This window comes from Bos indicus x Bos taurus, chromosome 19 (genome assembly GCF_003369695.1).
Source record: "Bos indicus x Bos taurus breed Angus x Brahman F1 hybrid chromosome 19, Bos_hybrid_MaternalHap_v2.0, whole genome shotgun sequence".
NCBI classification, from domain to species: Eukaryota; Metazoa; Chordata; class Mammalia; order Artiodactyla; family Bovidae; genus Bos; species Bos indicus x Bos taurus.
In genome coordinates this window covers 46,215,690-46,239,363 of record NC_040094.1, presented here as the reverse complement: position 1 = coordinate 46,239,363, position 23,674 = coordinate 46,215,690, and the positions used below count along the sequence as shown (strand labels likewise).

Here is a 23,674-nt window from a genome sequence, read left to right as displayed (position 1 = left end):
AGTTGTCCCAGCACCATTTGAAAAGACTACTCTTTCCACATTGAGTTGCTTGGCACCCTTGTTGAAAATCAATAGACCATAAATATAAGGCTTTATTTCTGTACTGTCAATTCTGTTCCATTAATTTAACATGTCTATTCTTATGCCAGCCGCACACTGTGATTGCAGTAGCCTTAAGCTGGGTTTTGATACCACCAACATTGTTTCAGTTTTTCTTTTTCCTTGAATTGCCATGCAAATTTTAGAATTAGGTTGGCAATTTCTGGAAAGAAGTCAACTGGGATTTTGACAGACATTGCCCTGAAACATGAGGTCAGTTTGGGAAGTGGTGAAATTTTAATCATGTTTCTTTCCTATCCATTTTACTTAGACCTTCTTTAATTTCTTTCAACAATGTTTCGTACTTTACAGTGTGAATCTTGCACTTATTTGGTTAAAATTTTTCCCAAGTATTTTATTTGTTTTGATGCTGTTACTCATGGAATTGTTTTCTTAATTTCATGTTTGTAGTACTCATTGCTGCTTTCACTTTTCACTTTCATGTATTGGAGAAGGAAATGGCAACCCACTCCAGTGTTCTTGCCTGGAGAATCCCAGGGACGGGGGAGCCTGGTGGGCTTCCGTCTATGGGGTCACACAGAGTCGGACACGACTGAAGTGACTTAGCAGCAGCAGCAGCAGCAGAAATATAACTAATTTTTGTATATTTATCTTACATTCTGTAACTTTGCTGAACTCTTTATTCAAGGCTAATAGTTGTTTTTAGATTCCCAAGAATATGTCTTGTGGTCTTCTAGTTTCCCAGGAATGTGTTGGAAGATTTCAAAGTCTCTGTGGGCATCTCATTCCTCAGCTTTTCTTTCTTCCTTCATTTTTGGCCGTGGGTCTTCTTTGCTATGAAGGCTTTTCTCTAGTTGCAGTCAGGAGCTACCCTCTCGTTGTGGGGCACAGGTTTCTCATTGCAGTGGGTTCTCTTGTTGCAGAGCACTGGCCCTAGGGTGCATGGGCTCAGGAGTTGCAGCTCCCAGGTTCTAGAGCACAGGCTAAATAGTTGTGGCACAGGGGCATGTGGGATCTTCCTGGACCAGGGATCGAACCCGTGTCTCCTGCTTTGGTAGGTGGATTCTTTACCAGTGAGCCACCAGGGAAGTCCCTCAGCTTTTCTTTTTAAGCTTTTTGGTTAGGCTGTTTTTTGCCTCAAACAGTTATCCACGGCCTCATACAACTGTCTTGTTAAAATATTTACCTGAAAATATTTTCCAAAAATACCACCTGAAAAGAGGCCTTTTACATTAGGTAGCTTCCAGTCAGGTCAAAGGCAAACCTTTCAAGTAAGGTCTTCCAGGGAACCACCAAACGTATAAAATAATGATAGTGCTTTGGAAGTGAGGCTTTGAAGGCCCTCCCAGTCCGTTCTGCTTCCTCTGGTACCAGAAGTGTGGGCTATTTTTCAAGGCATGGAGAGCAAAGGTCTGGAACAAGTGAACAGTTTCCTCATTTGTAAAGTGGGGCAACACAGATCTCATGATTGTTACAGAAATTAATTTATTTTCCTTGAATAAATGGTTCCCTGGTTTGCTGAAAGCCTGTTGGTTAAATTTCCAGAGTTCAGGAAAAGTTGATTCTGACCATTTTTTGGTCAGTTTTGTTGTCATTACTTTTATTGGGGGATGAATTTTCAGATGTCCTTACTCCATCAGTTTTACTGATTTGCCTACAACATTGTTTAAAATCTCAGTGACCATAGGCTAATTAAATATTTGATCATGGGAGATGATTAGGGAAAAGAAAGAAAAAGAGAAAGTACAATTCTCATAGAGGCTTTCCCAGATGGATAGATGAAGTTTGGAAAGGTATTTCTATATTTAGTGTTCTCACAATTAAGGTTAGCATAACAGATATTTTTAATGCCTCATTTTTTTTTCCCACACAGGTTAAACACAGGCTTTAGAGTCAGAACTGAGTACAAATTCCAGTTTTGCTTACTAGGTTGATGACTTAGAACAAGTTATATAACTTCTCTGGGCCTCAGTTTCCTCATTTGTAAAATGGGGTAATAAGTTGATCATGTAAGATTACTATGAGGATTAAATGTTAAATGCCAATCACAGATGCCTAGCAACCCAAAAGATGTTAGTTGTGATAATTAGCTTTGTTATATGTTAGCTTTATAATATTCTGATATGTTAGCTTTGTATGTTAGCTATGATATGTTAGCTTTATAATATTCTGCAAAAATATGTTAGTGATTCTTGGGTGAAGTTACCCTAAAGACAGATTTTCTTTCCTTCCTGTTTCTTCTTGGTTTTCCTTTTCCTTATTTGTTTTAAAGAACTAAGAAGAAAATCTATTCTAGTATTTTGGAATAAAACTTTGTTCCAAAAAAATTAATTTTTTCATTTTTTTGATATATACACAAATGTTATTTATTTATTCAACAAACATTTATTAACTAGTAAATATTAGGCACTCTGTCAGGCACAGGGATAACAATGACAATATAGTGTTGTCACTGCTTTCAAATTGTTGACCACCTATGAGACTGACAAACGGGATTACATACATTGTAGCAAAGGCTGTGATCCTAGGATACACATGGGACCACGTGATGGGATGTGACTTTCACCAGTTCCTCTTGTATTTATCTCTTCTTCTTTGGCTCCAAAATCAAGGAACTGTCCTATTTTTGTCTTTAATTGGGTAGTTTAAACTATGAAATATAAAAAACTTTTCTAGAAATGAAAAACACCTTGAATTATGGAGGACCCTAGAAATAGTATTTCTTATGGAGCAAGGGCTTCCTACCAGCATAGTCACTTCTAGGGTTTTTGACCTGAAAGGTTCTTTGGTGTATTTTTTTCTTTGCTATCCACTATTTTTCTATTTTTTCCCTCTTTTTCTCTTCTCCTTCTTACCATCTAGAGACTTGGGTAATTCCCAACGGAATAGTGCTTTACAGATTCTGAGGGTGATTTATAGGTAAAGACAAAAAAAGATTATTTTTTTACCAAGTTCCATATGCCCTAAAAATGAATGTAAACTTTCTTGGACGTCATTGAAAATGTGGACAATTTTAATTCCATTCCATTTTTCAGAATTCTTAATCGTAATCCTTTGACAGCGGTGGAAGATTCGTATCTTTTTAAATTGCCAGCATTAAAATATTTGTGAGTATTGCAGCATTTTCATGGCCCTTGAGAAGATTTCTGCTCTTTCTTACTTTTGTTACAGGTTGAGTATTTTGGGTAAAAAGTCATACTTTAAATTTTAACTAGGTTATTGATATAAGAGTTATTGGCAAGGAAAAAAGTTAAAGAATGTGTATGAGTAAGACAGCCAGCAGAGGAAGAGAGCAGTGTTGAAGAACACACATAGATATGGAACATGGAGATGCATGTAGGAATATTATTTATCCCAGAAAGCAAAAAGGAATAAGGGGTACATTATTTAAAAAAAAAAAGTTATCAAGAGAGGTAGATGCAATTGAAAATGAGAAGTCAGGGTAATAAAGATTTTACTGTTCAGCACCAGGGTCATTAATTTGATGATGCAAATTTAAATTTCTCCAATAAGAGTTCTCTAGAATTATCTAGGACATATCAGTCAGTTCAGTTCAGTTCAGTCACTCAGTCATGTCCGACTCTTTGCGACCCCATGAATTGCAGCACGCCAGGCCTCCCATCACCAACTCCCGGAGTTCACTCAGACTCACATCCATCGAGTCAGTGATGGCATCCAGCCATCTCATCCTCTGTCGTTCCCTTCTCCTCCTGCCCCCAATCCCTCTCAGCATCAGAGTCTTTTCCAATGAGTTAACTCTCTTCACATGAGGTGGCCAAAGTACTGGAGTTTCAGCTTTAGCATCATTCCTTCCAAAGAAATCCCAGGGCTGATCTCCTTCAGAATGGACTGGTTGGATCTCCTTGCAGTCCAAGGGACTCTCAAGAGTCTTCTCCAACACCACAGTTCAAAAGCATCAATTCTTTGGCGCTCAGCTTTCTTCACAGTCCAACTCTCACATCCATACATGACCACTAGAAAAGCCATAGCCTTGACTAGATGGACGTTTGTTGGCAAAGTAATGTCTCTGCTTTTCAATATGCTATCTAGGTTAGTCATAACTTTTCTTCCAAGGAGTCAGATCAGATCAGTCGCTCAGTCGTGTCCAACTCTTTGCGACCCCATGAATCCCAGCACGCCAGGCCTCCCTATCCATCACCAACTCCTGGAGTTCACTCAGACTCACGTCCATCGAGTCAGTGATGCCATCCAGCCATCTCATCCTCTGTCGTCCCCTTCTCCTTCTGCCCCCAATCCCTCCCAGCATCAGAGTCTTTTCCAATGAGTCAACTCTTCGCATGAGGTGGCCAAAGTACTGGAGTTTCAGCTTCAGCATCATTCCTTCCAAAGAAATCCCAGGGCTGATCTCCTTCAGAATGGACTGGCTGGATCTCCTTGCAGTCCAAGGGACTCTCAAGAGTCTTCTCCAACACCACAGTTCAAAAGCATCAATTCTTCAGTGCTCAGCCTTCTTCACAGTCCAACTCTCACATCCATACATGACCACAGGAAAAACCATAGCCTTGACTAGTTGGACCTTTGTTGACAAAGTAATGTCTCTGCTTTTGAATATGCTATCTAGGTTGGTCATAGCTTTCCTTCCAAGGAGTAAGCATCTTTTAATTTCATGGCTGCAATCACCATCTGCAGTGATTTTGGAGCCCAGAAAAATAAAGTCTGACACTGTTTCCACTGTTTCCCCATCTATTTCCCATGAAGTGGTGGGACAAGATGCCATGATCTTCGTTTTCTGAATGTTGAGCTTTAAGCCAACTTTTTCACTCTGCACTTTCACTTTCATCAAGAGGCTTTTTAGTTCCTCTTCACTTTCTGCCATAAGGGTGGTGTCATCTGCATATCTGAGGTTATTGATATTTCTCCTGGCAATCTTGATTCCAGCTTGTGTTTCTTCCAGTCTAGCGTTTCTCATGATGTACTCTGCATATAAGTTAAATAAATAGGGTGACAATATACAGCCTTGATGTACTCCTTTTCCTATTTGGAACCAGTCTGTTGTTCCATGTCCAGTTCTAACTGTTGTTTCCTGACCTGCATATAGGTTTCTCAAGAGGCAGGTCAGGTGGTCTGGTATGCCCGTCTCTTTCAGAATTTTCCACAGTTTATTGTGATCCACACAGTCAAAAGCTTTGGCATAGTCAATAAAGCAGAAATAGATATTTTTCTGGAACTCTCTTGCTTTTTCGATGATCCAGCAGATGTTGGCAATTTGGTCTCTGCTTCCTCTGCCTTTTCTAAAACCAGCTTGAACATCTGGAAGTTCATGGTCCACGTATTGCTGAAGCCTGGCTTGGAGAATTTTGAGCATTACTCTACTAGCGTGTGAGATGAGTGCAATTGTTTGGTAGTTTGAGCACTCTTTGGCATTGCCTTTCTTTGGGATTGGAATGAAAACTGACCTTTTCCAGTCCTGTGGCCACTGCTGAGTTTTCCAAATTTGTTGGCATATTGAGTATAGTACTTGCACAGCATCATCTTTCAGGATTTGAAATAGCTTAACTGGAATTCCATCCCCTCCGCTAGCTTTGTTCGTAGTGATGCTTTCTAAGGCCCACTTGACTTCACATTCCAGGATGTCTAGCTCTAAGTCAGTGATCACACCATTGTGATTATCTTGGTCGTGAAGATCTTTTTTGTACAGTTCTTCTGTGTATTCTTGCCACTTCTTCTTAATATCTTCTGCTTCTGTTAGGTCCGTACCATTTCTGTCCTTTATCGAGCCTGTCTTTGCATGAAATGTTTCCTTGGTATCTCTAATTTTATTAAAGAGATGTCTAGTCTTTCTCATTCTGTTGTTTTCCTCTATCTCTTTGCACTGATGGCTGAGGAAGGCTTTCTTATCTCCCCTTGCTATTCTTTGGAACTCTGCATTCAGATGCTTATATCTTTCCTTTTCTCCTTTGCTTTTTGCTTCTCTTCTTTTCACAGCTATTTGTAAGGCCTCCCCAGACAGCCATTTTGCTTTTTTGCATTTCTTTTCCATGAGGATGGTCTTGATCCCTGTCTCCTATACAATGTCACGAACCTCAGTCCATAGTTCATCAGGCACTCTATCTATCAGATCTAGTCCCTTAAATCTATTTCTCACTTCCACTGTATAATCATAAGGGATTTGATTTAGGTCATACCTGAATGATCTAGTGGTTTTCCCTACTTTCTTCAATTTAAATCTGAATTTGGCAATAAGGAGTTCATGATCTTAGCCACAGTCAGCTCCTGGTCTTGTTTTTGTTGACTGTATAGAGCTTCTCCATCTTTGGGCATGTAAGAAGTCAGAATTGAAGTAGTCACATGTTAAAAATTTTAAGTTTAGAATTTGTGTTTATATTATACGTTTATATCTTACATGTTTGGGCTTCTCTTTCAGAGACATGGGAACAACACAAGTGTCACTTACAACAATTGAAAGCATTCTCATGATGACCCTTGAATTGGAAAAACTGTAAGTTGATTTTTATTGTATTTATTTTCACTCTATTGTGTATTTTTAGGTTTATTTTATTATTTTTTAAAGTTTATTGATGTATCATTTTCATTTAATAAAATCCACGGTTTAAAAATATAGTTTGATGTGTTTTGACAGACTTATAGTTCTGTAGCCACCATTACATTTGAGATATAGAAAACTTCTGCACCCCCCTCAAAGACCCCTCATGTCCCTTTGTAGTCAGTCTCCTCCTCCCACTACCAGCCCCTGGCAACCACCAATCTGATTTTTGTCTTTATAATTTTGCCTTTTCCGTAGTATCTTGTACATGCAGTCATGTGGTATGTGGCCTTTTTGTTTTTGACTCCTTTCACTCAGCCAGTCTCCTTGGAGATTTATTGATGCAGTTGCACCTATTGGTAGTTCATCCCTCAGCAATAATGCTGAGTGGTATTCTCGTTGTGTGGGTATATAGTTTGTTTATGCATTTATCAGTTGATGAACATCAGCTGAGTTGTTTTGTTTTTTGGCTATTATGAACAAAACCTCTAAAAATATTCACATGCATGTGTGAGCATATGTTTTGTGCAAATGTATATTTTCATTTCTTTGGGATAAAATACCTAAGGGTGGGATTGCTACATCATATGTTAAGTGCATATTTAACTTTTTAAGAAACTGCTGAACTGTTTTCTAAAGTGGCTGTTCCATTTTGCATTCCCACTGGCAACATCTGAGAGCTGGGATTGCTCCACATCTTCACCTGATCCTTATAGTTGTTTTAAAAAATTTAAGCCTTCCTAGTAGGTGTGTGGTTAAATCTCATTGTGCTTTAATTTGCATTTCTCTAATAGCTGATGCTGTTGAGTGTCTATTCATGTGCAGATATCTCTTAAAATGAAGTGTCTGTTCAAATCCATTTTAATTGGATATTTATATTGAGTTTTAAGAATACTTTATAGAGCACTGAAAAATAAGTCCTTTCTCTTAGATATGTGTCTAGTAAATATCTTCTCTCAGATTGTGATTTACTCTCATTCTCTTAAAGTGTCTCTGAAGACCAGAAGTTTAAAAATTTTGAAGAACTCTAGCAATTTTTCTTGTATGGTTTGTGCTTTTTTGTGTCTTACCTAAGAAATCTTCTTCTGAGATCCCATTGCCTAATCCAAAAATCACAAAGATTTTCTCCTGTGTTTTCTTCCAGAAGTTGTATAGTTACATTTAGGTCTATGATCCATTTAATTTTCATGTATGGTATGAGGGAAGGGGTCAGGTTTTAATTTTTTGCAGTTTAAAAAAACGATTTCTGTAGGTCTTTATTGTGACAGTTTATTACACACCTTCAGCTCAGTTCAGTTCTCAGTCATGTCCAACTCTTTGCAACCCCATGGACTGCAGCACACCAGGCTTCCCTGTCCATCACCAACTCCCAGAGTTTACTCAAACTCATGTCCATAAGAGTCAGTGATGCCATCCAATCATCTCATCCTCTGTGGTCCCCTTCTCCTCCTGCCTTCAATCTTCCTCAGCATCAGGGTCTTTTCCAATAGGTCAGTTCTTCGCATCAGGTGGCCAAAGTACTAGAGTTTCAGCTTCAGCATCAGTCCTTCCAATGAATATTCAGGACTGATTTCCTTTATTTGGATGGTGTGTTCTATAAATGTCAATTAGGTCAAGTAGGTTGATAGTGTTGTTCACGTCTTCTAGTGCTTTCTGATTTTTTATCTACTTGTTCTGTTAATTATTGAGAGAGGAATGTTGAAATCCCTAACTATAATCGCAGATTTTTAATTTGTTTCTCCTTGCCACTCTCATTTTTCATTCATATATTTTGAAGCTGTTACCAAATGGATAACTTTTTAGGTAATGTCTTCTTCATCAATTGACCTTTCTATCATGGTGAAGTAACATTCTGTATCCATGATAATAATCTCTGCTTTGACACTGACTTTGTCTTAAAGTGATACATTCACTCCAGTTTTCTTTTCATTAGTGTTAGCATAGGATAATTTTTTCTATCCTTTTAACCTTTTATTTTCTATTGAAGATGGTTCTTGTATATAGTTGGCTTTTGCTTTTTTGTCTAGTGTGATGATTCTTTTAATTAGGGTGATTAGAGCATTTACATTTAATATAATTACATTTAAATCTATTGTCTTGCCATTTGCTTCCTATTTGTCCCATCGTACTTTCTTTTTCCTTTTTCTTCCTACTTTCAGACTGAGTAGATTTTATTATTTTATTTCCTTTGTTGGCTAATTCATTATAACTCAGGTTTTGTTATTTTAAGATTGCTTTATAGTTTACAGTATGCATCTTTAACTTATCACAGTCTATCTTCGAATGATATTACACAATTTCATTAATACTATAGGAATCTTACAATAGGGCACTTCCATTTCTTCACTCCTGACCTTTGTGGGATTGTTTTCATATATTTTACTTATGTCATAAACAGCACACTATATTATTTTTTGGTTAAACAATAGATTATCTTTTAAAGATATTTAAATAATAATAAAAATCTTATATATTTACCTATGTAAATACAATTACAGTGTTTTTATTCTTTTGTGTAGATCCATGATTCCATCTGGTATCATTTTCCTTCTGTTTAAAAATACTTTTTAACATTTCTTACAGTGAAAATCAACTAGTGATGAATTCTGCAGCTTTTGTATGTCTGAGATAGCCTTTATTTTTGAAAGATCTGGGTATAGAATTCTCGCTTGATAGAATTCAATTCACTCCTTGAATTGTTATTACGTTAATCCACTTAGTATTTGTTTACATTGTTTCCAACAAGAAATCTGCCGTCATTGTTGTCTTTGTCCCTCTATATGTAGTGAGTAATATTTCCTGGTGGCTCAGAGGGTAAGGCGTCTGCCTGCAATGCAGGAGACCTGGGTTCGATCCCTGGGTCAGGAAGATCCCCTGGAGAAGAAAATGGCAACCCACTCCAGTACTCTTGCCTGGAAAATCCCATGGACAGAGAAGCCTGGTAGACTGCAGTCCATGGGATCACAGAGTCGGACACAACTGAGCGACTTCACTTTCTATATGTAGTGTATAGTTTTTTCTTCTAATGGCTTTAAAAATTTTCTCTTTATTGCTGGTTTTGAGCAATTTGATTATTTGTGCCTTGGTGTAGTTTTGTCCATGTTTCTTTTGCTTAAAGTTCACTGATCTCAACTTTGTGGGTTTATAGTATTGAGCAATGTGGGAAAAATTTGGCTATTATTTCTTCAAATTTTTGTATCTCTCCTCTCCTTCATGGACTCTACGTATACATATATTAGGTCACTTGAAGTTGTTGCACAGTTCATTGATGTGCTCTTCATTTTTTTTGTTTTGTTTTTTTACTGTTTGTGTTTCATTTTGGGTTGTTTCTATTACCATGTCTTAATGTTTTCTGATCCTTTCTTCTGCAGTGTCTAATATGCCATCAACCTCACCCAGTATCTTTTTCATTTCTACATTGTTTTTATAATCTCTAGAAGTTCAGTTTGGATCTGTTTTACATCTTCCATGCCTCTACTTAACATTTTCAGTCTTTAGTCTGGGTTTTGTAACAAATGAAATACAGTTGTTATAACTGTTTTCATGTATGTTGTTGTTGTTGTTCAGTCGCTAAGTTGTATCTGACTCTTTGTGACCCCATGGACTGCAGAATACCAGGCTTCCCTGCCCTTCACTATCTCCCAGAGTTTGCCCAAATTCATGCCCATTGAATCAGTGGTGCAATCTAACCATCTCATCCTCTGTCACCCTCTTCTTTTCCTTCAATCCTTCTTTCCCAATGAGTTGGCTGTTTACATTAGGTGGTCAAAGGATTAGAGCTTCGACTTCAGCATCAGTCCTTCCAATGAATATTCAGGGTTGATTTCCTTTAGGATTGACTGATTTGATCTCCTTGCTGTTCAAGGGTCTCTCAAGAGTCTTCTCCAGCACCACAATTCAAAAGCATCAATTTTTCAATGCTTAGCCTTCTTTATGGTCCAACTCTCACATCCATACATGACTAATGGAAAAATCATAGCTTTGACTATATAGCCCTTTGTTGGCAAAGTGGTATGTCTGCTTTTTAATATGCTGTCTAGGTTTGTCATAGTTTTTCTTCCAAAAAGCAAGCATCTTTTAATTTCATGGCTGCAGTCACTGTCTGCAGTGATTTTGGAGCCCAAGAAAAGAACATCTGTCACTGCTACCGCTTTTTCCCCTTCTATTTGCCATGAAGTAATGGGACCACATGCCATGATCTTAGTTTTTTGAATGTTAAGTTTTAAGCCAGCCAGCAGTCAGCCAGTCAGCCAGCTTTTTCATGTTATAATTTTTAAAATGTCCTTTTCTACTAATTCTTATATCTGTATAGATAATGAGTTAGTTTTGATTGATTGCTTTTTTCTCCAATATAGGTCACATTTTCCTGCTTACTTGCATGCCTGGTAATTTTCATATGATTCTAGACATTATGAATTTTTAGCTCATTGTATGCTATATATTTTTATAAAATGCTTGGGCTTTGTTTTGGGTAAAGTTAAGTTACTCAAAACAATTCTATTCTTTTAGGTCTAGCTTTTAAGATTCATTAGGTAGCACTTCAAGTAACCTTTAGTCTAGAATTCATTATTTGCAACTACTGAGACAAGTCCTTTCTGTGTACCATGAGGTTTTCTCTTCTGACTTGTAGGAACACCCAACCCTGTGTGATATCCAGTTAATCTTTTTTTCTTTACTTTTAAAAAAATTTATTCATTTTTTAAAATTTATTTTTTATTGAAGGATAATTGCTTTCCAGAATTTTGCAGTTATTCTTATTATTAATCCTTTCATGTGGTTCTTTTCCTGGCATCAGTTAATTCCTCACACAAATGTTGTGTGACCAATACTTTGTTGAATACTTAAGAGCTCCCTCTGCCTATCTCCAGAGTTCTTTGTCTGTGTACTTCTTTGCCCTCCATTACTCTGCTTTGTGAACTCTGATCACCTTGGTTTTCCCAGATTCTCAGCTCTATTTCTTCATCTGGGGAGTCTACCAGTCTTCCTTACCCAGGGAAGGGTTTCTCTTCCCTGTACCATGACCTGGAAATTCTCTTAAAGAAGTAAGCTACGGCAATCAAAGGGGTCACTTCATTTATCTCCCATCTCTTGGGGATCACTGAATTTGATTGCCTGAGGTCCAGTTTCTTGAAAACTGTTTTTCGTATGTTTTGTTTGATTTTTTCATTGTTTCAGGTAAAAGGTTAAATTGGTCCTTGCTACTTCATCTTGACCTGAAGCCAATAATATTCTTTAAGTCTGTTTTGTTTTGATATGGAGTCCAATCGGAGACTAGGCATTGCATGTCATGTCTTTGTTTCCCTTAATGTAGAATGTTTCCTTGCTATTTTTGTTCTTTTTTGTTCTTTTATGACGTTGGCATTTCTAAAGAATCTTAGCCAATCGTTTTGTAATTTGCCCCACAATCTGGATTTGTCTGTTTCCTCATTAGATTCAAAGTAAACATTTTGGAGAAGAATACTATATAAGTGATGTATCCTTCCTACTTCATCACTTCAAGTGGCCCAATGCTAAGTCTGATCACTTGATTAAGGTGATATCTTACATATGTCTCCATTGTAAAGTTATTTTCCCCCTTGGTAATTGATAAATAATATGTGGGCTGAACTTTAGGATCAGTGAAGATCCTACTTCCAGACAACTCTTTACCCAGCTGTGCATCAATGATAATCCTTGTCTGAATCAACTATTACATTGATAGTTGTAAAATGACACTTTCCTAATTTTATCATTCCTTTCTCATTTATTACCTGTTATTATTCTCTAAAGCAGAGCTCCCTCACTTTTCTTTTTGAATATCATTATAAACTCATGTACTCTAATTATAACTTATTATAATGATAATGTCATTCTTTTGAATGTTCACATTGTCCAGATTTGGTCAATGAGATTTCTATTATTGTTTTAACCACACAGTGTTTTTTTATTCCTAAAGTAATTTCTAATGTATTTATTACTCATAAATAGGAATTGAAAAAGAGACTAAATAAGGGGACTTATTCAGATTCTTCTTAGAAGTCTGCCTACTTCTGTGTACTGTCAACCCAAAATGAAGTTTTTGGGTTGGAAGCAGATATTTCTGAATTAAACTACAGATCAATGTCACCCAATTCTAGTCCCTATTCCCTTTTTTCTAGGCATACCATCCCCACTGCCACCCTAATCCTTCTGTTGGGCACCTCTGGCCTCTATATTTATTTTCAACAGTCAAGAGCAGCAACTGGCCAACTGATCTGTATCCAGTTCTCCAGTCCATATGCCCCAAGAACTAACTCCTTTATGCACTGGCCTGTGGTGGCCTTGGCCTGCCTCTTCCGCCTACTCAAGTAATTCCTTTACCACAAATTTGATTCTCTGCATTTCCATTTATAGGATCTTACCTATTCGTATGGCCTGCTGCCTCTGCCAATTCAAAAACACTATCGAGGTTGTCTGCAAGACAGTCAAACTGCATTGTGACAGTGATTGCCTGACAAACGTCACATTTTGTGGTGAGTCTGAATTTCCTGATGGTAATTTTTAAATTTTCTTCTAATTCTTTAATTTTTATTTTTAACCAGTGATGATAAATTTTAAAATTAATAATGTAATTGCATTATTTTTATTCATTCAGAGTTCCACATCCCTAAATTTCTAAGAACTACTTTTACTAAAAATCAGATTCTTGGTTACATTATTAAGCTAATAATAGCTTAGTTACATTGTTAACTTAATAAGGTAACTGATATACATACATAAAAGAACAAGAAAAAGGAATGAAAGGGGGAAGGGCATTAACACGAATGGCCACATAATGTATTCTGTGCTGTCTGCAAATGAGAACTTACTCATACAGTGCATCAGTTTGTAAACTGATTCTATATACCTTAGGTCTCAAGTATCCTTTGTCTTATAGGATAGATGTAAACATATTTTTTATATTTTGTCTATTTTTATAATATTATAAAAGAGTACAAGTGATGCTGTCTTATGGCGGAGCCTGAGAGTTTCTGGTTCCACCACCAGAAGCTGCCAGCTAGCTCTTCTAAAGGGGGGTGCACTGTGTGTGTGCTAAGTTGCTTCAGTCGTGTCTGACTCTTTGAGATGCTATGGACTGTTGCCCACCAGACTCCTCTGTCCATGAGATTCTCCAGGCAAGACTACTGAAGTATGTTACCATACCCTCCTTCAGGGGTTCTTCCCAACCCAGGGATCAAACCTGCATCTCTTATATCTCTTGCATTGGCAAGTAGGTTCTTTACCACTAGCGCCACTGGGGAAGAGCAATTTTATTCTTAGACTGTCCAGCTCTGAACTTGTTCTGAATCTCAAACTTTTCTATCCACAAAACACTCAGGTGCTTCTGACTATTTTTCTATATATTAGATTTGTTGGCACTAACTTGATAACCTCCAAAATGTGCTTTGATACCCAGATAGCTTGAATACAGGTGTCTATCAATGGTCTGCTGCTGCTGCTGCTGCTAAGTCACTTCAGTCGGGTCTGACTCTGTGCGGCCCCGTAGATGGCAGCCCACCAGGCCCCCCTGTCCCTGGGATTCTCCAGGCATGAACACTGGAGTGGGTTGCCATTTCCTTCTCCAATGCATGAAAGTGAAAAGTGAAAGTGAAGTCGATCAGTCGTGTCCTAGAACACATCATAAATAATAACACTTTGTTACTTATATAAAGACAATTTTTGATTTTTTTTTTTAATTTTATTTTGGCCACTAAGTTCCCTGACCAGGGATAGAACCTGAGCCATGGCAGTGAAAATACCGAATCCTAACCATTATACCTGGAGAAGGCAATGGCAACCCACTCCAGTACTCTTGCCTGGAAAATCCCAGGGACGGGAGCCTGGTGGGCTGCCATCTATGGGGTCGCACAGAGTCGGACACAACTGAAGCAACTTAGCAGCAACCATTATACCACCAGGGAACTCCTCAAAACAATTTTTTTTACCAATTATATTATTCCCTTCTCCCCGAGAAGTGGGCCAGAAAAGGCATTTTTAATCTCCTTTTGCAGATGAGGAAAAGCAAGGTCCGAGGTATTCAGTGCAATGGCCTAGTACCCAGATCTCCTGTCTCCGATTTTAGGCTCTCTGCACACCCATGCCCCTCCTCTCTCATGACCCTTATGTCCTCCTTTGACCCTTGCCACCACCATTAAAATTTTTAATCCTTTTGGAAGAGAAGCCTAGCTACACAACGATACATATACAGTCAGAAGCTTTGGATGGTTTCCCAAAACACTGGAAATATTAGAAGTGAAATGAAATGAAAGCAAAGTAGGCAACTGACGGAAGTTGCTTTTCCCTTCTGCATTATAGTACTTCAAGTATTATTCTATTGATCTGTTGAACATTCCACACTGGCATATAGGCTGGCAAATCTGTTAGCTCATTGATCCCTGCCTGAATGTCAGCAAAGAGCCAAGGGGACGTAAGAGTTTTGGACATAGAGCCCTCTCTTCTGGAGGCTGAATATATGGAGGCAGGGACTGAGCAAAGGACTCAGTGGGTGGGTGGAGGACACGTTCGGATGATGACCTGTCGGCAGCAGTTGTGGTCTTCATCATTTGTGATAGTGGTAAGAACGCAAGTGCGCTGGAGAGGCGAAGGGAGGAGACCTTACACTCCTCTGCATCTGAGGCAGGACCGGGTGGGGTATGTGACTGTGAGGAGTCACAGTAGATCTGAGTAGAGGAATCTTTGTCTTCCTGCCAGTCCCTTGGGAGCCAGGCGAGTGATCCTAATTACTATATTTCATGCCACAGAATCTTCTGAGTGGATGGTCATTTTTTCAAAAGATATCTTTTTTCACCTTTTATTGTTGTCAATCATTGACTTATGTTTGGGTTTCTTTCTCTCTCTTCCAAGTGGCAGTCAAACATTTGCTGATGCCTAATTTATTTGTCTGGGATACATGATTGTGGACTGACAAAAAGCTCTCCCATCAGTCTTCAGTTATCAAAAGCAGTTTCTTCTCTTTTGACAGATGAAAATACATCTATAGGGAATGCAGAAGGATCGTTCATGAAGGTGTTACAAGCCCGGAAGAAGAACACCAGCACGGAGCTGACTATTGAACCCGAGAGGGCGTCCTCAGACAAAAGTGCTGTCAGTCTGTCAGCCTTTATGAATGAGCAGCTGGACTTTAATGATGAAAGTGATGTGATCAGCGCACTGAATTACATACTGCCTTATTTCTCAGAGGGAAATCTAGAAGATGTTGAATCAACATTATTGCCCTTCATTCAACTTCTTTTTACAAATGCCCATGAAGGAGATATGCCAGTGGGCCATTTCAAAAACAATACAAAAAAACCTTCTGTTAAGCCTATAGACAACAATTCGACTTATAAAAATAAATTGAGGAAACTCTATTTTCTGGAAAACTTGTTAGATGCAGAAATTCAAGAAAAAATTGATGAAGTTAAAAAGAAAGAAAAAACGGCTATGCTTATCCATGCCAACCTTTTGGGTCCCAAATTTAAACGCCAGATGTTTCCGAAGAAACTGGAAAAAGCCCAACCACAGGAAAACAGCCCAGCTGAGATTGACAGCCCAGGGCAAAGGCTGCTGAGAGTGAACAGGGTCCTCAAGCACCCAAGGGGCCTACAGAAAAGGCACTTCAAAGATGCAGGAGATGAGAGCAGCGAGAAGAAACAGAATGCCCAGCCACTTGTGGAGAACACTGCCAAAGAAAGAAGGCTCAGGAGGCCATCCCCAAGGGAGCTGGATGAGCTGGACATGGTGCAGAGGCCCAGGAAGTTAGTGGGGAACTCCTTCAACACAGAGCCTTCGTTCATGAAGGAACACAAGGCAGCCGTCTCTTCTTTCCTGAAACAGTACTCTCGGGGCAGGCCTTCTGACCCCCTCCCTCCAAAACCCCAACCTGAGGCTAAAAACAAATCAAAAGACTTGTCCTACACCATTTTCGTTTTAGAAGATGCTGATGCTAGAGTGAGAAACATGAAGTCTTCCAAACCAGTCTCGCATTCCGGAAAGAAATACATCTTCCATAAAACTCGCTCTCGGATGCCCCACAGAACACTAAAGGCCAAAGTAAGTCGAAAGCTGAGAAAGAAAGGTTCACTCAATAGAATGATGCTGGCCAGAAGGCCTCTGTTCTCTGCAGTGAGGAGTCTCATCAATTCCCCTCCACGAGAGGCATTTTCATCTTCAGGATTACTGGATCCTCAGGAAAACCGTTTTTCAGAATTATATTCTCTTTCAAACCCTCCTAAAGAAAACTCTAGTTCAGTGAACAATACTCCACATGTTTCTGAAGCAGTTATCTCTTCGGGAAACATTACTCGGCCAAAAGAAACCAGACCTGGAATCACTGCTCAAATTAATGTCTCCAGTGCACATTCTACTGTTGCTGCGGACTTCATGCCACCTGTTAAGCACACCAATGAAACACAATGGGAGTACCACAACGTGGGCATTGAGTTCGCCTCTAAGCCCCCAAGCGTCAGCTTCCCAGTGCTCTCATCCCCAGGCGATCAGTTTGAAAGTCAGCTTAACCAGCAGCTACGGTCCCTCATCCCCAACAATGACGTGAGAAAGCTCATTGCTCACGTCATCCGGACTCTGAAAATGGACTGCTCTGAGACCCACGTGCAGCTGGCGTGCGCCAAACTCATCTCCAGAACAGGCCTCTTGATGAAGCTTCTCAGTGAGCAGCAAGAAATAAAGGTGTCCAAGGCAGAATGGGATACGGACCAGTGGAAAACTGACAACTACATCAATGAGAGCACAGAAGCCCAGAGTGAACAGAAAGAACAGGAGCCCAGTGAGGTGAGGATCACGCCTGAAACATGGGACCTTAGGACATGCCATTGAAGTGCCCAAGCAGGAAAACCTGGGGCTCCTGGTCTGTATCTTGTCTCGGCCAAGCTGGCTAAGACAATGACCTCCCACTCTGCTCATTCAGAGAAGGTGGCACTATTCCTGGGGTAGATGAGAAGAGGACATAACACACAAGATAAATACATTGTAGAAGAAAATGCTAACGATGAGATCAATAACTTTAAATATGGTTTTTTCTGATAAAAGCTATCCATCTGAAAAGGATGGAGTCTTCTAGTAGTTTAAGAATAGTTAGCTATTATTTAGAATAGGTTTAAGAATACTCAGCTTTCATCCTTTCCAGCTCCCTGTTTTTAAAAACTTGTTATTATTTATTTTTAGCTCGCAAAAGAAGTTCCAGGTTACGGCTATAACAACAAACTCATCTTGGCAATATCTGTGACTGTAGTAGTGATGTTTTTGATTATAATGTTCTGTCTCATTGAGGTAAGGATGATTATTAATTCAGATTCAGAACCCCCAACCCGAAAATTCAAAGCCACCTTTCCGCCTGCTAGTATTTGATACTCCTCTTCAGTCACAAGACTGAGATGTACTTTGTTGTTTTACTGAAGGGTGTGTTCCCAGGGTTTTCATAGGAGCTCCACTCCCAGGAGATATCTGTGGAACTGAATCCAAGATAACAAGCCATTAGACTATTCTGACCAGTTAAGTTTATAAGAAGCCAGAGTTGACACGATAGTAACATTTCTTTGACTCAGAACACCATGTGGATTTGATGTACTCACAGTCACTCTCACGCTACCTTGATTTCTCTCCTTGGTGGCTGCAGTGATGAGAGATACATCGTTTCCACCCTCACGTAGCTGTCGGTCACCCTAGGAGGGCTAAAAGGATCCAGCTGATAGATAGAAGTGCGATCTTATCAGTCCCTTAGATCTCCTTGGCAGCTGTCTTCTCCAGTGTGTTAGGCATTGTGTAAACAGGTTCCATGAGAGCACTACAAGTAAGAATCCTGCATTAGGCCACCTTGAAGTATGTCCTGTTTAGAGTAGCATCTTCCTGGAGCTAGCCTCCTTACCTTTCCTTCAGTTACATAATGGCTTATTACTTTCCCCAACAGGCAGTTGCTAACATTCAGAGGAAGATTTTTTTTTTTTATAACCTTAATTATTGATTTATTTTTGTGGCCCTGGGTCTTTGTTGCTTTGTGTGGGCTTTCTCTGGTCAAGACAAGTGGTAGGGCTACTCTTCCTTGCTGTGCACAGGCTTCTCATTGTGGTGGCTTCTCTTGCTGCAGAGCACGGGCTCTACGTGTGGGAGCTGAGTAGTTGCAGCATAACGGGCTTAGTTGCTCCATGGCATGTGGGGTCTTCCTGGTCCAGGGATCAAACCCACGTCTCCTGCATTGGCAGGCGGACTCCTATCCACAGCACCAGCAGGGAAGTCCAAAAGTGCAATTTTGACGAGCTGACCATCTTGATTCTACTCTACCAAGTCAATCCACTTTATCTTTTCTTCTGTCCCGGCAGCCCTCTATTCCAGCCAAAGCAGCCCCTCACCACGTGCTCATTACACCGTACCCATTGCTGCTTTTACATGTGGCTTTGCGCAGACGAATTCCTTTATTTTACTCTGCCTGTGGGAGTCCTGACTCTCAAAAGCCAACTCAAGTTCATCTTTCTTCAAATAGACTTCCCGGAATAATCCAGACCTCCTGACCCTAGTCCCGTGAGGCCTGTCACCAGTTCTTAGAGGCCCCAGCAAAGCAGTCCCCTCACCTCAGAACTTACAAAAGTGGTAAACAGTTCTTTAGAAGGTGGCTCCATAAGAGCCTCATGGAGGGGAGCAGAGCGGTGTAGGGACCAATGGCTTCCTGGTCTGTCAGACTTGAATAAAACCTGACATGATGTGTTACCTGCTAAAGAGAAATGTGTCCGTCTGCAGGAGGGATGGTCAGTAGTGAAAGTACAGAAAAGGTGAAGAGGGACCGGCAGTGCCTAGCCTCACCTTGTCCAAGAGTAGAGATGGCACCTGAGGCAGCGTAACTGAAGAGTCAGGCCCATCACCAGGCAGCACCTGTTGAGAGCATCTGGCTACCGCAGGCCTTTCCATTTAATGTGGGATTCAGCTGATTGCTTTGGTTCTAATTCTGTTCTCACCAAGTAGCCTTTTGAGTGTGTGGTTGTGCTTTGGTGTGCCTTGGAGGCCTGTCTCTACAGAAGTTTAATTCTCTGGTTGTGTAGACAAAGGTGTCCTGTCTGTAGAACAGATGTATTTCTCATTGTCAAGTAAGAATTTGGCATTCTTATTTTTGATCAGTCCTGTGATATTATTGATAAAGTGAAACTGCCGCAAGAGGAAGATGTGAGTTCTCTCTTCGTGGGGAAGGAAGGAAATCAGCATGAGGCCCCAGTGGTCAAACCAAAAGCAGGAGCCAGTATCACCCGACTGCAAAGCCTGTGCTCCCTACTCTGCTCTTTTGTCTTGTCTCCTTAGAGCCAGAGACAATGCTGAAATTCAATGAAAGCCAATGTTTGTTTATTATAAAGAGGTTTGTGGTGGGGGGTTGTTTTTGTCTGTTTGGCCGTGCTGTGCTTGCAGGGTCTTCGTTCCTGACCAGGGATCAAATCCAGACCACCACAGTAAAATCACAGAGTCCTAACCACTGGACCACTAGGGAACTCCAAGGGGTTTTATAAATCACCAGGAAGAAGGTAGACAATCCAGGAGAGAAGGGGGTGAAGGCTGAGAAGAGTAGGAGAGGCACTGACAGCCTGCCACCACACTGGGCCGTCCTCGCCTCCAGGCTCGTGTGCAGCAGGTTTTGTTCACCAAGCCTTTGTCACCTCATGATGTAAAAATCATCTCTAATCATCATTTTCAAGTACTTTTATAATCTGCCTAGAACTTGCTGTATTTGATTTTTAGTGTGGTTGAGGTAGGGAATCTAACTTTTTCCCCAGTACGAAATGATTCATTCTTTCTCCCCTGTCTAAAATACTATCTTTACTTGGATTCTATTCTGTTGATCCAGTTATCTTTTCCTATTATCTTTTCAATATCACACTGCTTAACTCCAGTTACTCTATAACATGTAATTTTATATCTGTTGGGGTAAGGCCCTGCTCTTTGATCTTCTTTTTCATACATTTCATAAGTGTTCTTGCATATATTCTCTACCAAATGTCAGCTCACCTGGTTTTGTTTAAAAATTTCCTTGGATATAAATAAGGTTGCATTGAATTTGTAGGTTAATTTGAGGAGAATTGACATCCTTACAGTATTCTCGGAAGATAGAATCCCATGCCATGTATGTATTGCTTCTCAATGTCCTTCAGGAAGGTTTTAATATTCTCATTACATAAGTCTTATGCATTTTTGGTTGAATTTATTCCTAGTTACTTTATGCATCTTATTAATATTATAAATGGGATCTTTTTTCTATTTTTTTAGCTAGTTACTTGTGCTATATAGGAAAGCTATTAAAGCTTATATGTTGATTTCTTGATTTTATACATAAGCCATCTTACTGAATTCTCGTATTACTTACAGTACTTAAAATTTCGGTTGATTCCTTTGATCTTCTAAAGTCCATCATTCATATGCAGATATGTTTATCTCTTCCTTTCCAATTCTACCGTTTTCTTACTGTACTGATTAGGACCCCCCTTCTCCACAGTGATCAATAGTAACAGTAATGATAGGCATCTTCCCCCTGTTCTTGATTTTTAAACAGTGCTTAGGTTTCTGGTCAATACTTCTATTTTCTTTCCCTACTTCTGAAAGTTTTTTGTTAGGAATTATCTGTTGAACATGATCTAAAATGGTCCATAAAATGTATCACCAGCTGCATGCAGCACCCAAGGTTAGGTACTGTGGGAGAGTCAAAGAATTCTTAAACAGGATAGAATTCCTGTCCTTAAAAATGTTATCAACTCACTGGGTACATAAGACTGAAAATAAAAAGTAATGAATAAAGATTTGGAAGTGGCTGTCATGATAGTGATCATGTTTTCTTTTAAAACAGATTTATTCTCATAGAACAACATCAGAGGAAGAAGGAAGCAGAAGGTAAATATTGGTCTTTTAAAGTAGAATTTTAGAACTAGAGGAGAGCTGAGAACTCATCTGTTTTAGTCTCCTCACCAAAGGCAGGAAGAAGCTTTATTTACCCTAATGCTTTACGCTAATTTATTTATCAGCAGAACTAGCTCCCCAACCAAATCTGGCCTAGCACAGGACTGGGACGGATTCATCTGGTTTCACTTGTTCTCGAAGGAAAGAGGGTAGATGGAGAGAGGTTTCGGTTGTCCTGCCGGTGGTAGGCATCAGGCGAGGTCAGAGGTGTTCTTGGAGGTTCTGGGGTAGGGAAGTTAGAGATTTGGGGGCTAGCCTTACTCAAAGCTGATGAAAAGTAGAACAAATTATGTGTTCTTTCTGTAAAGGGGAGGAAAGCTTCCCTTCTCATCCTCCTGGTTTTCAGCCCCCAATCCGTATTCCCTTTATCCAAACCTCATAAAGTTTTAACTGGAAGAAACTTTAGACAGTAGTTTGTCTTTTCCTTTTATAATAAAAAAAAAAAAAATGGAGAAAGAGAAAACATCTGGCCCCGTGGTCACGCTGATAGTGATTATCAGAAAGAAGGTGGTGCCTTTCCAACAAGGGCCCCTCATGATCACACTACGCGTGGGCTGTGAGCTGCATTTTATGTCACAGCTCAGGACACACATACTTATGGACAGAAGTGGTTTCTGATACAAACTCATTGTGTACTCCGTTTTGTTTTGTTTTTTTCAATTCTCTTTGTTTTCAAAAAGAATACTTTTGTGTTTTCCTGCTGGTCATAACCTTTAAACTGATTTCACAACTCACTCACACCTCAGTGACAACCTGCCATATGCAAGTCAGAGTGCTACATAACTTTGCTAGTTGGACTTAGGGGTTTACCTGCTGAGATGCAGTTTGTCAGATAGAGCAGCTAAGAAAACAGAAGCACCTCCTCCCCTCCCCCACCCCCACCCCAGCAAATGCTGCACGTGAGACTAAGTCCCAGGGGGCTAGTGTGGAATGCTCCTGGAAGAAACGTGCCTCTGCCCGGCACGGTTGTGCAGCGTGTTCACTGCACGAGGGCAGTTGGCTGAGGGCCGAGAAATGTGAGTGGGGTTGCAGTCATGCCTGTAGGCCATGCTAAGCCACATGCACAGGTCTCCCCAGAGATGCGGGTGGGGGGCCATTTTGGACAGACCCGGAGAGCTTCTGGAAGGCCAGCATGCATGGAGTGATTCTCAACACCGCAGGTCTGTGGTGACTTTGCTCATTGTGGTTGCTGACTGAAGTCCCATTTAGCCCTGGTGAGACCAGAGCAAACACACTGTGAGAGACGGAAAGCGGCACGTGACACTGACTGTGTGTGCTTTCCTCCAAGGGGCTTTTTTGGATTTCTGCTGCATAAGAGAAGCTCAGGGACAAGTGAGAGTCAGGTAGGTTTGGGAGAGATAAAGCCCTGTGGCCAGAGGAAGCAGGGGAGAAGCAGAACTAACATGTCGCTCTCTGTGTCCCAGGAGGGCTTTTTCTGGAGGCGGCGGCCACTTTGGCTTCAGGACATGTACAGGCCTCTCAACGCCACACGCAAGAAAAACATGGCACAGAAGCTACATGACAAGGAGTCTTCAGAAGAGGATGAGATTTTCAATAAGAATGCAGGGTAAACGATAGGGGACAATTTCTACTTCTTACCTCAGATGAGGAAATAATGAAAAGTTTAATTGCCCCTTTCGAGACTAAACGCTTTGGCGCTCTTTCTTCTTATCCCAGGGGGGCCCCTGAAGCGCCGACAGAGGAGGCTCCTCCGGCTACAGATTCAGCTGCTGAAGAGCCGACGGGTGAGGAGAGCGAGGCAGCTGCCGACACCGCCACAGAGTGAGCCCTGTCCTGCCACAAGCCACCTGCAGGTTTTATTTTCTAATACTGGCTTCTCAACATCACTTGTAAAATACTTATTTTTCTCATATTAAAATGTATAAATCCATAACCAATTCTAACCATGTGGTAAGGAATTAAAATGTCAATAGTTGAGTATTTATGTATCACTATCAAGGGCCTGCAAGAAAAGAGCAGAGCTTTTTTTTGAAACTAGACTCCCTCAGGGCAGCCAGAACTTCCACCAGAGGAAACGCGGGCAGAAGAGGATAAATACAGGGATGGAGGGGGCCTTCCATCCCTTGTTTCCCCAGTATAACCAGCCCCTGGGAACTGGAAAACAGGTCATCCTCAGGGGGCATAGATCATTAAATCAAATAATGATTT

At 40.2% G+C, this 23,674-nt stretch overlaps 1 protein-coding gene across 1 annotated transcript in view; it reads left to right on the top strand.

Moving 5' to 3' along the window:
• LRRC37A (leucine rich repeat containing 37A) overlaps positions 1-23,462 on the top strand; it is a 49,787-nt gene extending 26,325 nt beyond the window's left edge. The window contains exons 6-13 of the mRNA XM_027518487.1: positions 3,096-3,167; positions 6,446-6,520; positions 12,938-13,056; positions 15,546-17,353; positions 17,747-17,851; positions 21,396-22,848; positions 22,930-23,072; positions 23,183-23,462. Of these exons, the coding sequence (XP_027374288.1) occupies positions 3,096-3,167; positions 6,446-6,520; positions 12,938-13,056; positions 15,546-17,353; positions 17,747-17,851; positions 21,396-21,443 (2,227 nt within the window). The 3' untranslated portion in view covers positions 21,444-22,848; positions 22,930-23,072; positions 23,183-23,462. The remainder of the gene's footprint in view (positions 1-3,095; positions 3,168-6,445; positions 6,521-12,937; positions 13,057-15,545; positions 17,354-17,746; positions 17,852-21,395; positions 22,849-22,929; positions 23,073-23,182) is intronic.
• The last annotated feature ends 212 nt before the right edge of the window (positions 23,463-23,674 follow it).